General features: G+C 38.9%; 1 protein-coding gene across 9 annotated transcripts in view; it reads right to left on the reverse strand.

Moving 5' to 3' along the window:
- DROSHA (drosha ribonuclease III) overlaps window positions 1–12,651 on the reverse strand; it is a 138,199-nt gene that overhangs the window by 87,407 nt on the left and 38,141 nt on the right. For all 9 annotated transcript variants that reach the window (XR_002522468.2, XM_009208206.3, XM_009208204.3 and 6 more), the window contains 4 exons: window positions 10,590–10,676; window positions 3,633–3,704; window positions 2,008–2,089; window positions 666–740 (listed from right to left, as the gene is read on the reverse strand). Coding sequence is in view for 8 of the 9 variants with exons in the window: in XM_009208206.3 (XP_009206470.1) it covers window positions 666–740; window positions 2,008–2,089; window positions 3,633–3,704; window positions 10,590–10,676 (316 nt within the window). In the remaining variant the exon portion in view is untranslated. The remainder of the gene's footprint in view (window positions 1–665; window positions 741–2,007; window positions 2,090–3,632; window positions 3,705–10,589; window positions 10,677–12,651) is intronic.

The following is a 12,651-nucleotide window of genomic DNA, read 5'->3' on the forward strand; positions in this document are numbered from 1 at the left end:
TAAAGTGATCCTTCCTTCTCATCCTCCCAAATAGCTGAGACTATAGGTACATGTCACTAAACTGACTCTAAGCATTTTTAAAAATACCAAATATAATGCCAAATATTACAGTTGGATTCTTTTTAAAAAATTAGAAAAGTTAAAATATTGCTTTTAAAAACTGTCATACATTTCCTTATATATTTTATTGGGAGAAAAAATTATTTTATATCTTTTTTTCACTGCAAAATGAATTCAAACACATGTCAAAAGACAGGAAAAAAATCACTATAATCCTACTACCTTAATGCAACTATTATTACAGTATCTTTTGCGGCACAGTTATAATCATATTACATTTAAAATGTTATTGTTTTCCAATTAGCCATATACATTTTTTAAGCCACAATCATTTTTCCACATTAACACATCTGCATGATGTTTTGTCAAGTAGATTTCTAAAATTTATAAATCCGTTCTTCCGTTGTTCATCTAATTTGGGCTACCATAATTTATGCAGGGACATAAATCCACATGTATATTTTACATTTCCATGCCTAACCTGAGAAGTAGATAATTAACAGTACCTAAGGTGGGAAAGTTGTCCCTGAAGATTGAAAGGAAAACGGCAAGCTTATTTTCAGATGCACTATCTCACCAGGTCACTGACAAGCCAGAAGATTTACCTGGAAGAAATCTTACAAAACGTGGCATGAAATGAAATCTTGGGCAGCAGGGAGGACTGTCTTCAAACAAAGGACCTGAAGCAAACAAATGAGAGAAAAAAAAAAAAAGAAAAGAAAACTCAAACAGTCTTAAAAAACAAGCACTGCAACTTAATTTCTAAGATTTATGATAACCACAAAAACTACCACCAGAAATAAAGGCATAAAAAATACCACCACCTCCTGCCACTCCTCCTCAGTGGCTAAATCAATCATTGGTAACTGCCACAAGTACCCAAGGACGACTGCAATGAGGAGACTACGCGAAGGCAAGAAGAGGATGAAAGCCCCAAGCGCAAATATATATAGTAAAATTATTTTTAAAATTCAAAGTTATCAAGACTAATTATAATTGAATTATTACATGATATAATGTGACTATGTGTTCATTCTTTCCCATTTTAATCACTACACTAAAAAATGTTGAGAAATGCTATCAGTTTGAAAAGCCATTCATCAATAAATAAGTAACTGTTTGTTAGAATACAGATACTTCCAAAAGAGTAAGCTACTATCCAAGAACCAAGCATCAAGTCTTTGAATTAATCTAGTTCACTCTAAGTATCTGCATGTGTGCATCTGTGTGTGTGTGTGTGTTTTTGTTTTTTGTTTTTTGTTTTTTTTTGAGACGGAGTCTCGCTCTGTCGCCCGGGCTGGAGTGCAGTGGCCGGATCTCAGCTCACTGCAAGCTCCGCCTCCCGGGTTTACGCCATTCTCCTGCCTCAGCCTCCCAAGTAACTGGGACTACAGGCGCCCGCCACCTCGCCCGGCTAGTTTTTTGTATTTTTTAGTAGAGATGGGGTTTCACCGGGTTAGCCAGGATGGTCTCGATCTCCTGACCTCGTGATCCGCCCGTCTCGGCCCCCCCAAAGTGCTGGGATTACAGGCTTGAGCCACCGTGCCCGGCCTGTGTGTGTGTGTTTTAATGACTAACCAAAGTTTTGCATTTAAATAAACTTCCATCTTAGAAGATTTATTGCAGCAAAGTTTACTAGATTTAAAATATTAACTAATGGTAATTTCCCAGGTACACATATATCGAGGTAGTTACACATAATAACTGGTATCATCTTTAAGCTGCTACCAGCTAATAATAAGCACTGTCAAACTGTATAAAGTAAAATCCATAGAAACTTATTCATGTCAAATGATAACAAGCATTCCTGTGAATAACACTTTTCTCTGGGTATTTAAAAAGTAAGAGAAATTTCAACTATCTCCCTACAATTTTTATAAGAGTTTTCACATATACCATAGCATTCTTCTATAAGCATTACTCTCTTCTTTAAATCCTATTACTCACCTTTAAGATTCCAGTCATACAATTCCAAAATATCTCTGAATAGGAACAGTGAAAAGAGTTCAAGCCCTTTCACACAAAAATTCTGAAAAATAAACCAAAATTAAATTACTGTAAATTGGCAAAATATGTATTAATTGAAGGTTCAACTTGTTCTTGTCAAGTGTCTTTAAAAATGTCTGTTAAAACTATACTAAGACCATATAGTTTTCTGAAAAGTTTAGCCACTGATCACTAGTTTCAGACGGAAATGAAATAGACAATAATGCCATTAGGATTCCTTAATGTCAACTTAGCCCTTCTCAGTATACAAATAAAATGAGAAATTTTTTAAAAAGTAAAGTCTCACTTATATTAATATATTTTTCTAATTCAATTATAAACTGTGTGAGAATCTTCTGAGGATGTTTTGTTAATTCAGATTACACATATGCACCTGATAGGCTTGTCCCCGACCCCTGCCTCACACATCCAGAATAACGGTCATGGAGTTACAAAAAAACAGAGGTCATGTGTACCCAAAAAGTTCAAATTCATAATGAATGCAAATAAAGGGCTAAGAAAAACTATACAACTCTGCACCAAAATTTCTCCTGTAAACAAGCTAAACAGATGATATATTTGCAAGTGAGACTTATCTCATAATTCTTCCTCCTACTTGTTTTGCTCGGGGTTCATAAATTACCCTGCGTGAGATCACGCCAAAAGTCATAAACTTTTACAATAGCAAATGAAGGTATATGACCTTAAAAACCAAAAGGAAGTTAAAAAAAAAAAAAAAAATCCCTTCTAGAGCAGAAGAATGAAGGGGTGGTTCTTTTTATTTAATTCTTTTTGAAAGGAAGGTACAATGAACAAGACTTGCTCAGAATGAAACAGGTGCCAACTAGGCACACATGTCATGCCCATCAATTTCCCCCTCCATGCTCCCTGCCCATGACAGAGCTGTCCCATTAAACAAGGTTTGTAAGCAGAGCCAGGGGCTCCGGAAATTGACCCTGACTCCAACACAATGGTAAGTGCACAAGCTTGTTTGCTGTCTAGTTGTTATTTCTTAGTATGATTTGTCGGCACCACTAAATTCAAGATCAGACTATGAATCATTCTGAGATTCACATTAATCTTCCTTTGGAATTTTAAATCTCTTGCATGTATTTAGATAAATCTGCTGCTGAGCACCCGCAATGAAAAACAATTAGGAAAAATATGTAAATATATGGGAAGAAAAATGAACCAAGCATTGATCTTGTCATTGGAGATAATGAGTGAGATGATTACAACAGCTATCAGATTGTTTCACTATTCCAATCTCCCCTCTGATAACGACCAGTAACCAAAATCTGTCCCCTACGTAAAAGAAACTAGAAACAGATGTAAAGTTAATATCAGCAGATTTAACACAAGGAGAAATGGGTTCAAAAACAGGTCAACAAGTTGAAAATTGGCCTGAATTTTAACCTTGATATTAGAGCTACATTTAACTGACTCTTTCAACAGTGAATATCATGATACTTTAGAGATATTCCTGGCAAAAGCCAGATCTGGCCAAGTTCAATGCTTTAAAATAGTAGTGTGGAATAAGCAAAAGAGCAAACGACATCAAACCATTACACAATCTTTTCCCTTACCTCTGGCATCATCTCTTCAATGAAATGAATCGTGTAGTCTATGTTGAATCTAATTACTTTACACAGTGGAATCTGCAATAAAAAGAAGTGAGGTTCAGTTCCCCAACATCTCCCTGCAGGCTCATATTACACACGTTTGTTACCTGACCCAAAAGGCCACAAACCAAATGAGAAGGCTTCACCTTCATCTCAGTGGCTAACAACACTGCACATGAAGCCTGACCACAACTGCTGGATTTTAATGACAAGAACCTAGCTGTCCTGGCCTCTCCAAGAAACCTGCATAATGTAGTGCTTAATTAACAGGATTAGCAGCAGCAACACAAACATAACAAGAGCCCATTAAAACCACACATATCACATCTAAAGAATTAATAAAACCATAACCATAAACATTTCTGTTTCTCAAGTTTTTAAAATATTTTAGAATCTCTGGCTCCTTAGGCAGATCAGGGATAGTAGGGTGATAACTCATCAATTATGGATTCATAGGTCACTGAAAACACCCAATTCATGCTGCCCAGCTGGTTCGTGAGCAAAGGCAATTGTGGTAATAAATATAATAATAACAAGTGATAATAAAAATAATAATAGCTAACATTTTTTGAGCCAGGCACTGTCCCAAATGCTTCACAATATTCATTCATGTAACCATCACAACATCCCTATGACATAGGTTTGGCTACCATGTCCACTGAACAGTGCAGGAAGCTAAGGCAGAAGTACCATCCCTAAGATAACAGCTAGCTCAGTGACTGGAAAGTCTTCCTCTAGACCCCAGCTCTTAGCCACTAGAGTATACCCTTCTCATTACCTGTTCTAACACTCAGGATACATGTGAAAACGAAGGAAGGCTAAGCATAAAATAAATCCACACCTATCTTACTTTACCAATGTATCATCAGACAATTGCCTACTGCCTACAAATAATAGGTTTTCCGTAAATATATTTTGGAATGAATTAAAGAATAAGAAAGGGAGGGAGACAGATTACTGCAGAGAATTGGCTGGCTAGCTGGGGAAAATAACAGACTCAGAAGTCCCAAAGATGCGTTAACTGAGTTTTTCTGGCTGCTTAATCTGTCCATAAGATGATTTTATATAGATGTAATCATTTTCATAAACCATAGCAATCAGAAAGAAACAAACTTTAATTCTATCAGTGAAAGGGATGGTAAGAAAAACATAAAAATAGTCTTATAATGCCATCTACTGGAAATCTTTTTCTGAGATACAAAGTTTAGTTATTGGGGGCTTTTCCTTTTTATTCTAAAGAACAGTGGTTAATTTGAGTGAAATTCATAATAGCCATTATCATTTTTAAGTTCTACTTTGTTCTTATAATCATTTAAAAATATTTAAGAGTTACAAAATTTTGCATGATTCAACATATTTTTAAAATACCTATTCTTTGCTAACAACTACATTAGATTCACAGGTACTCTAAAATAAGTTACGGGTCCTATCTTAAGAGGTAAAGATGTATAAGAAGAAAGGCATGTAAGTAAATACAAACAGAATACAACGCAATGTAACTTCTAAGTTCAATTAAAAAACAAACAAGCAACCAAAAAAAGTATAAAGTGCAAAAGAACCAAAGAGGAGGTAACATATGAGTTGCCTTCAGAGATGGGGAGGGGCTGGGCACGGTGGCTTATGCCTATAATCCTAGCACTTTGGGAGGCTGAGCAGGGTGGATCAACTGAGTTCAGGAGTTCAAGAACAGCCTGGCCAACATGGCAAAACCCCGTCTCTACTAAAAATACAAAAATTAACTGGGCATGGTGGCGGGCATCTATAATCCCAGCTACTCGGGAGGCTGAGGCAGAAGAATCGCTTGAACCCAGGACGTGGAGGTTGCAGTGAACCAAGATCGTGCCACTTCACTCCAGACTGGGCAAAAGAGCGAAACTCCATCACAAAAAAAAAAAAAGATGGGGAGGGGAGGAATTTTCCAGGCCATCCAGAAAAAGTTGAGGCAGAGCAGCTGTTTAGCTTCTAGCAAAATGGAGGAAAGGGAGCTGAGGAAGGAAGTAGTAATTTCACGGTTCAGACAGAAGTACGTGGAGAGAGAGATGCCAGGTGATCTAGAGAGGAAAATATGAACTCTATTATGCAGCCTTTACAAACCATGTTAAGGTCAGGGCTTATGGATATATGGCAAGAAGAAATCATTCAAGTACTTTAAGTTAGAGATTATCATCATCTACATTTCAGAAGAGACACTGTGGAAACAGTGTTGGAATGGCTTGTAAGGGAACAAAGAAGACCAGACTGAAGTCTAATGCAATAGTCCAGGAGCCAAATGAAGGGAAGACTGGAAAGGAAGAAAAAAATTTTAAACACAGGAGATATTACTGAAATATACAGTGACCATTCTGATGTGGAAGGAAGAGTGAAGAAAGAATTGAGGATCATTTCTGGGTTTCTGGCTTAAGTGACCAACTAGGTCACTTAATTCAGGAGGGTGTCCCCTGAGTACCTCAAATTCAATATGCAGGGAAGATGACGCACAGGTTGAGGGTAAAGTATCTGAGGAAACATCAAGGAGGTTCATTTCAAAAGGCAATCTAAAATGTGAGAGTGGAGTATTAATACAGAGGTACATGTCACAGCTATAAATATTGATCTGGTGGGGATCAGAATATGCATGGGTGGAACTGAATTACTCAGAGAGTACATAGGAGAGAAAACAACGGGAGCTCTTGGGAATTCTCAAGAGGTAGGCAGAAGCAAATGTGCAAACTTTCCTCCTTGCTATCATAGGAAAAAGCACCCTGCTTGATGATTTATGCATGTACAGTCCTTTTCTTATTTCATTTTAAGTAAAATCACTTCTTGGAATTCCTTCTCTGACCTCTTCTCTTTGTATATACTTTATTTTCTTTTGGGCTTCCATCCATATCACCAGAGCCATTCTCAGACACACAAATTTGGAAAGGCAGGATCTCCTCATCTATTCAAACTGTGATCTCTCTAAGTGTCAAGGAGAGCTTGTTATTTTGCTACACAATGGTCAACCAAAAAACTGTAATTTCAAAGATCACCAAAATACCTCCCAACAAATGCCATCAAATAATATAAATGACTACTATCATGTTTGAATACTTAAAAGAAAAGACTATCCTATACTGACTTATACTCCTATCTCACCCTAGCAAAAAACCCAAAAAACTAAAAAACTCTCCAAACCTCCATCTTCTAACTCTATTATTTCCACATACTGATTGACCAAATCCAGGCGTCAGCAAGTCCACTCCAAATGGGAAGCCAACTAAAGTGGGAGGGAAATGATCCAGGGGTTTTCCTGTGCTTTTGGGAATATGACAAAATACTATGTAACTCATAAATATATCTTACATTTTTTTTCTTTTTTTGAGACGAAGTTTCGTTCTTGTCGCCTAGGCTGGAGTGCAGTGGCGGGATCTCAGCTCACTGCAAATTCCTCCTCCTGGGTTCAAGCGATTCTCCTGCCTCAGCCTCCCGAGTAGTTGGGATTACACATGCCTGCGACAACGCCCAGCTAATTTGTGTATTTTTGGTAGAGACGGGGTTTCACCATGTTGGCCAGGTTGGTCTCAAACTCCTGACTTCAGGTGATCTGCCTGCCTCAGCCTCCCAATATGCTGGGATTACAGGCATGAGCCACTGCACCTGGCCCTTTTTCTTTTTTTTTTTTTAAGAGATGGGGTCTAGCTCTGTCACCCAAGCTAGAGTTCAGTGAGGCAATCAGCTCACTGCAGCTTCAAACTCCTGGGCTCAAGTGATCCTCCCACATCAGCTTCCACAGTAGCTGGGACTCAGGCCATTTTGAACTCCGGGCCTCAAGCGATTTGCTTGCCTTAGCCTCCCAAAGTGCCAGGATTACAGGTGTGAGCCACCGCACCTGGCAAATACACATCTTTAAAACTTCAGATAAGTTGTCAAAGCTCTTAACATCAGGTATTATAACAAATGTGCTACATAAAAAGGTAAAATTCTCCCAGAATGCTCTATACTCAGCCAACAAGGCTTTCAATCCACTTCAAGACCTTAAGAGAACTTGTAGAACTAGATTTGGTGGAGATTCTATCATTACCATCATTTGCATGACATTCTTGCTGACATTCTCTCTCTAGCAAGAAAAGGAATCAGACTGGTAAAGCAGTTTAACAATTTTTTTCCTTAGGAGGCTATTTCAAATTCAAGAGGCCTTTGATGGATCTAATTCCTATGAACTATACAACACTCAGCTTAAAACTCAATTTATTTTTATCAGCATCTCTAATATAAATGATGGGGTTTGTCATAGAATACAGTTCTCATCGAGAACTTGAACATTTACATAAAACATATGCTGAACGGCCAGGCGCGGTGGCTCAAGCCTGTAATCTTAGCACTTTGGGAGGCCGAGACGGGCGGATCATGAGGTCAGGAGATCGAGACCATCCTGGCTAACATGGTGAAACCCCATCTCTACTAAAAAAAATACAAAAAATTAGCTGGGCGTGGTGGCGGGTGCCTGTAGTCCCAGCTACTTGGGAGGCTGAGGCAGGAGAATGGCGTGAACCTCGGGGGCGGAGCTTGCAGTGAGCTGAGATCTGGCCACTGCACTCCAGCCTGGGTGACAGAGTGAGACTCCGTCTCAAAAAAAAAAAAAAAAAGAAATATATATATATGCTGAAGTCAGAAATTTTTTCTGTCCTTTTGTTTTATAATGACAGTAATGACTGTGACTAATTTAGCATCAGTGGCCTCTCAAGTCAAACCTTGTGCTGGGGAACGTTTTTAAAAATGATGTTTTCTATTCACTTTTGCTATAAACCTCAAACTACTGTTTGTTTTTTATTAAAGTCCGTATTTTTTAAAAATTATGTCTGATTCTCACTAAAACCCCAAGCATTGCTATCATTAATGAAGTTCAAAGAATTCACTTGTCCAAGGTAAAAAAAAAAAAAAAAAAAAAAAAAGGATTAGAAGATTCAAACCCAACTCTGTCTGAAATCCTTTCCAAAGAGAGAAGTGCCAATACTTATTATGTGCCAAACACCAAGATAAACACTTTTCATGTGCCATCTTATTTATTTTTCACAAAAGCCAATGAGATTGCTCCAACTAATACCCTCATCTTACAGATGAGAAAGCCAAAGCTTACACAGATTGAAATGTCAAATCACAGAGCTATCACTAATTTTAAACCCTGGTCTCTCTAAAGCCACACTGCTATCCTTCTTTGTTTAAGGTGATCCTAAAAGTCAAAATAAGATCTCTATTAATTCTAGGGAATCAAGAAATAAGATGAAGAGTAGTTTTAAGTATTTTCATGCTAACTAAATTCTGTGTATTTATAAGCCCTTTGTGGGGAAAAAGAGACAGGCAGTAGATGGTTGGGGGTGGAGGGTAATCAACTCTAAGGCTACGAGATTTGGTGAAACAAAGAGTTTGAAAGTTTGTGACACTTAAAAAAAGAAAAAAAAGCAAAGAAATCATGAAAATTCAGAAACCTCTTAGTACCTTTCCATAAAGATTATTTAACAATGGCCTGATATTATTGCTTTTCTATATTTCTTTATTTATTTGAGACACAGTTTCACTCTTCTGCGCAGGCTGGAGTGCGGCAGCACGATCTTGGCTCACTGAAACTTTTGCCTCCCAGGTTCAAGTGATTCTCATGCCTCAACCTCTCGAGTAGCTGGGTTTACAGATGCACACCACCACCCCTAGCTAATTTTGGATTTTTAATAGAGACATGGAGTTTCACCATGTTGGCCAACCTGGTCTCGAACTCCTGACCTCAAGTGATCCACCTACCTCGACCTCCCACAGTGCTGGGACTACAGGCGTGAGCCACCGTGCCCGGCCCATATTATTGCTTTTCTACATTAGTGAACAACAGATGGTCCCCCTTGAAGAAAAACGTAATATATATTATCAAATGATTTTATTTTTACATTTACAATGTAATCATCTTCTCAAAGAAAATTCTCTAGAATAAAAAATACTGTGAAATAAAGAAAATCTCATTAGGAAAACAATTTGTCTTAAATTAGCATCACTGCTATGGAATCATATCTACTTATACGAAAAAAAATGACAAAAAAGGCTAAGGTAGGGCAAAGATCTGAGTCTTAACTGTACTCTCCAATGGAACTGAATTTCATCTGTGAAGTAAACAGTACTAAAATAATTTTTCAAATTGCAGATGTAATTTCATGTAACCAAACCAGAAAAGGTTAAACAACATTCCATTTGATGTGGATATATAATAGCTACAATTCAGTAAGTTCTACAACAGCATCTGTACTGGGTCAAGTACACTGCCACACATCTCTTCCTGTGCCACTGCCAGCCAATTCACTCTACATCCAACTGGAGTAAGAAAGACAATTCCTGGGACTGCCAGCATGGAGATTGAAAGATTCTGACTCATGGATCAGGAACTTCCATTTGAACCAATTACCAACAAAGCAGACTTAATACCTGTATAAAAATATCATGAATCCATATGTCAAAGTCTCTTGAAGACACACTCCTGGGATTCAAAAGCAGAAAATGTACTTCATGAATTCAGGCTCCAAATGTCCTGAATAAGCTCTGTTTCTTTTGCTCAGAGACTAAACAATGGCTTCTCCTTAAAACTTTCCAACTTTCTTTTGAAGGACAACCAACCCAAAATAGCTTTAACACATTACTCCACAGTTTATCCTCCTTTTCCAAGCTTTCACACTCTCAAAATGTTACTCTGACACATGTTTACTTACAGCATTTAATGCAGACCGAACCTGTGACTCATTAGCATAGACGTCACACTGCCACCTGACGCACTGCTGCAGACTTCCTGCAGCTCATTCACGTTACAGAGGGACGCAGAGGAAACGTTTCTTAGGAGGCAGATGACAGGAAATGTTTTGACTTTTGGAAAGAAGGGATGAAGGAGGTAGAAGGAAAGAGAAAAGCAGCCAACTAGCACATACTTACATTGGTCAGGGGGGCATGTGCAAACATAGAAAATCCTTCAAAGATATACTCGTGATCATCGTATTCTATGACAGTTGGCCTGTCAGTCTAAAAGCAAACAGAAACATGAACCCCAAATTAAATAAATGACACGGTTTGCATGTGCAGAAATCCATCAGGACTCAAAGAAACCAACAGAACATAAGGACTTCCTTTCAGACACCAGAGAGAACTTTATACAAAGTTTAATTTTACATGAAATTCTCTGGCTTCAGATAGTAAGTATAATATTTACGTACTTAGACAATTAATGATGTAATATTATGGGTGCCATAAATAAATAAAAGGCTATATTAAGCTTCATTTTCTAAGAACTTGTTTTATTTAATCTCACAATACTACCAGTTCTGTTCTTAATGAACTATGTTTCTGAACTAACAGAAGTCCTAACAGGAGCAAGGTAAATAATACAGCTGACTCAAATGCGAAGTGGAAAAAGACTCAGCATCATAGAGTGGAGACTAGCAACAGCCTAGAAGTCTCTGAAAGACCTCTGGGTGCCAGAAGGTCAACCCCTCATAGCTCTACTCCCAGCCTCTCCAAGAAGTCAACCAACCAAACACTGCAAAAAATCAATTCCCATACAAGTTCAAAGGCCTTAATTCCCAGAAAATTGGATTTGTAACTAAATAATACATATATCAATCTAAGCATGAGGGACTCTATTCCTTATGCCATTCTTATAATCCAACATTGTGTGTGTGTGTGTGTGTGTGTGTGTGTGTGTGTGTGTGTGTGTGTGTGTGTGTGTTTGAGATGAAGTCTCACTCTGTTGCCTAGGCTGGAGTGCAGGGGCATGATCTTGGCTCACTAGAAACTCCGCCTCCCAGGTTCCAGCAATTATCGTGCCTCAGCCTCCTGAGCAGCTGGGATTACAGCCATGTGCCACTATGCCAGGCTAGTTTTTGTATTTAGTAATGGGGTTTCACCATCTCTACTAGGCTGGTCTCGAACTCCTGACTTCAAGTGATCTGCCTGCCTCGGCCTCCCAAAATGCTGGGATTACAAGCATGAGCCATGAGGCCCAGCCATTTTTAACCTTAAATGCTAAATATGGCAATAATTATTAAGACTGATGGCCTATAAGACAAATTTCTAACACAGATACTAGATTTCATTCTTTTAAACATTATCTATTAAGAACAACTTGGAATAAGGGGGAACAAAAGAATATCGAAATATGTATTATTTGTTTTGCCAATATTATTGTTAATTTATATTTGAAAAACTTAACAAAGACGGTCTAAATTAAATAAAAGAGAGCCAGGCACAGTGGCACATGCCTGTAATCCCAGCTACTTGGGAAGCTGAGGCAAGAGGATCACATGAGGCTGGAGTCCAAATTCAGCCTGGGCAACAAAGTGAGATCTCACCTCTGAAAAAAGAAAAAAATAATGAGCAAAAATGGTATAGCCACTTTGGAAACAGTTTGGCATTTCTTCAAAACATTTTTTGTTGTTGTTGTTGTGCAGGCTGGAGTGCAGTGGCGCGATCTTGGCTCACTGCAAGCTCTGCTTCCTGGGTTCACACCATTCTCCTGCCTCAGCCTCCCGGTAGCACAGGTAGGTGCCCGCCACCATGCCCGGCTAATTTTTGTATTTTTTAGTAGAGGCGGGGTTTCACCATGGCAGCCAGCCAGCACATACAACTAACTTTTTATATTTTACCCCAGTAGAGGCCGAGGATTTCACCGTGTTAGCCAGGATGGTCTCGATCTCCTGACCTTGTGATCCGCCCACCTCAGCCTCCCAAAGTGCCGGGATTACAGGCGTGAGCAGCTAGGCCTGGCCGCTGTTCACTAATTTTAAGGAGTGTGGGCGGTGGCGGTGGCTCCAAGCCTGTAATCCCAGCACTTTGGGAGGCGAGGCAGGCGGATCTGAGGTCAGGAGGTCCCGAGACCATCCTGGCTAACTGCAGGTGGCTCGTCTCTAAAGCCTATACAAAAATTAGCGGGCGAGGTGGCGAGCCTGTAGTCCCAGCTACTTTTCGGGGAGGCTGAGGCAGGAAAATGGCAGAACCGAGG

This window comes from Papio anubis, chromosome 5 (genome assembly GCF_008728515.1).
Source record: "Papio anubis isolate 15944 chromosome 5, Panubis1.0, whole genome shotgun sequence".
In the NCBI taxonomy this organism is placed as follows: Eukaryota; Metazoa; Chordata; class Mammalia; order Primates; family Cercopithecidae; genus Papio; species Papio anubis.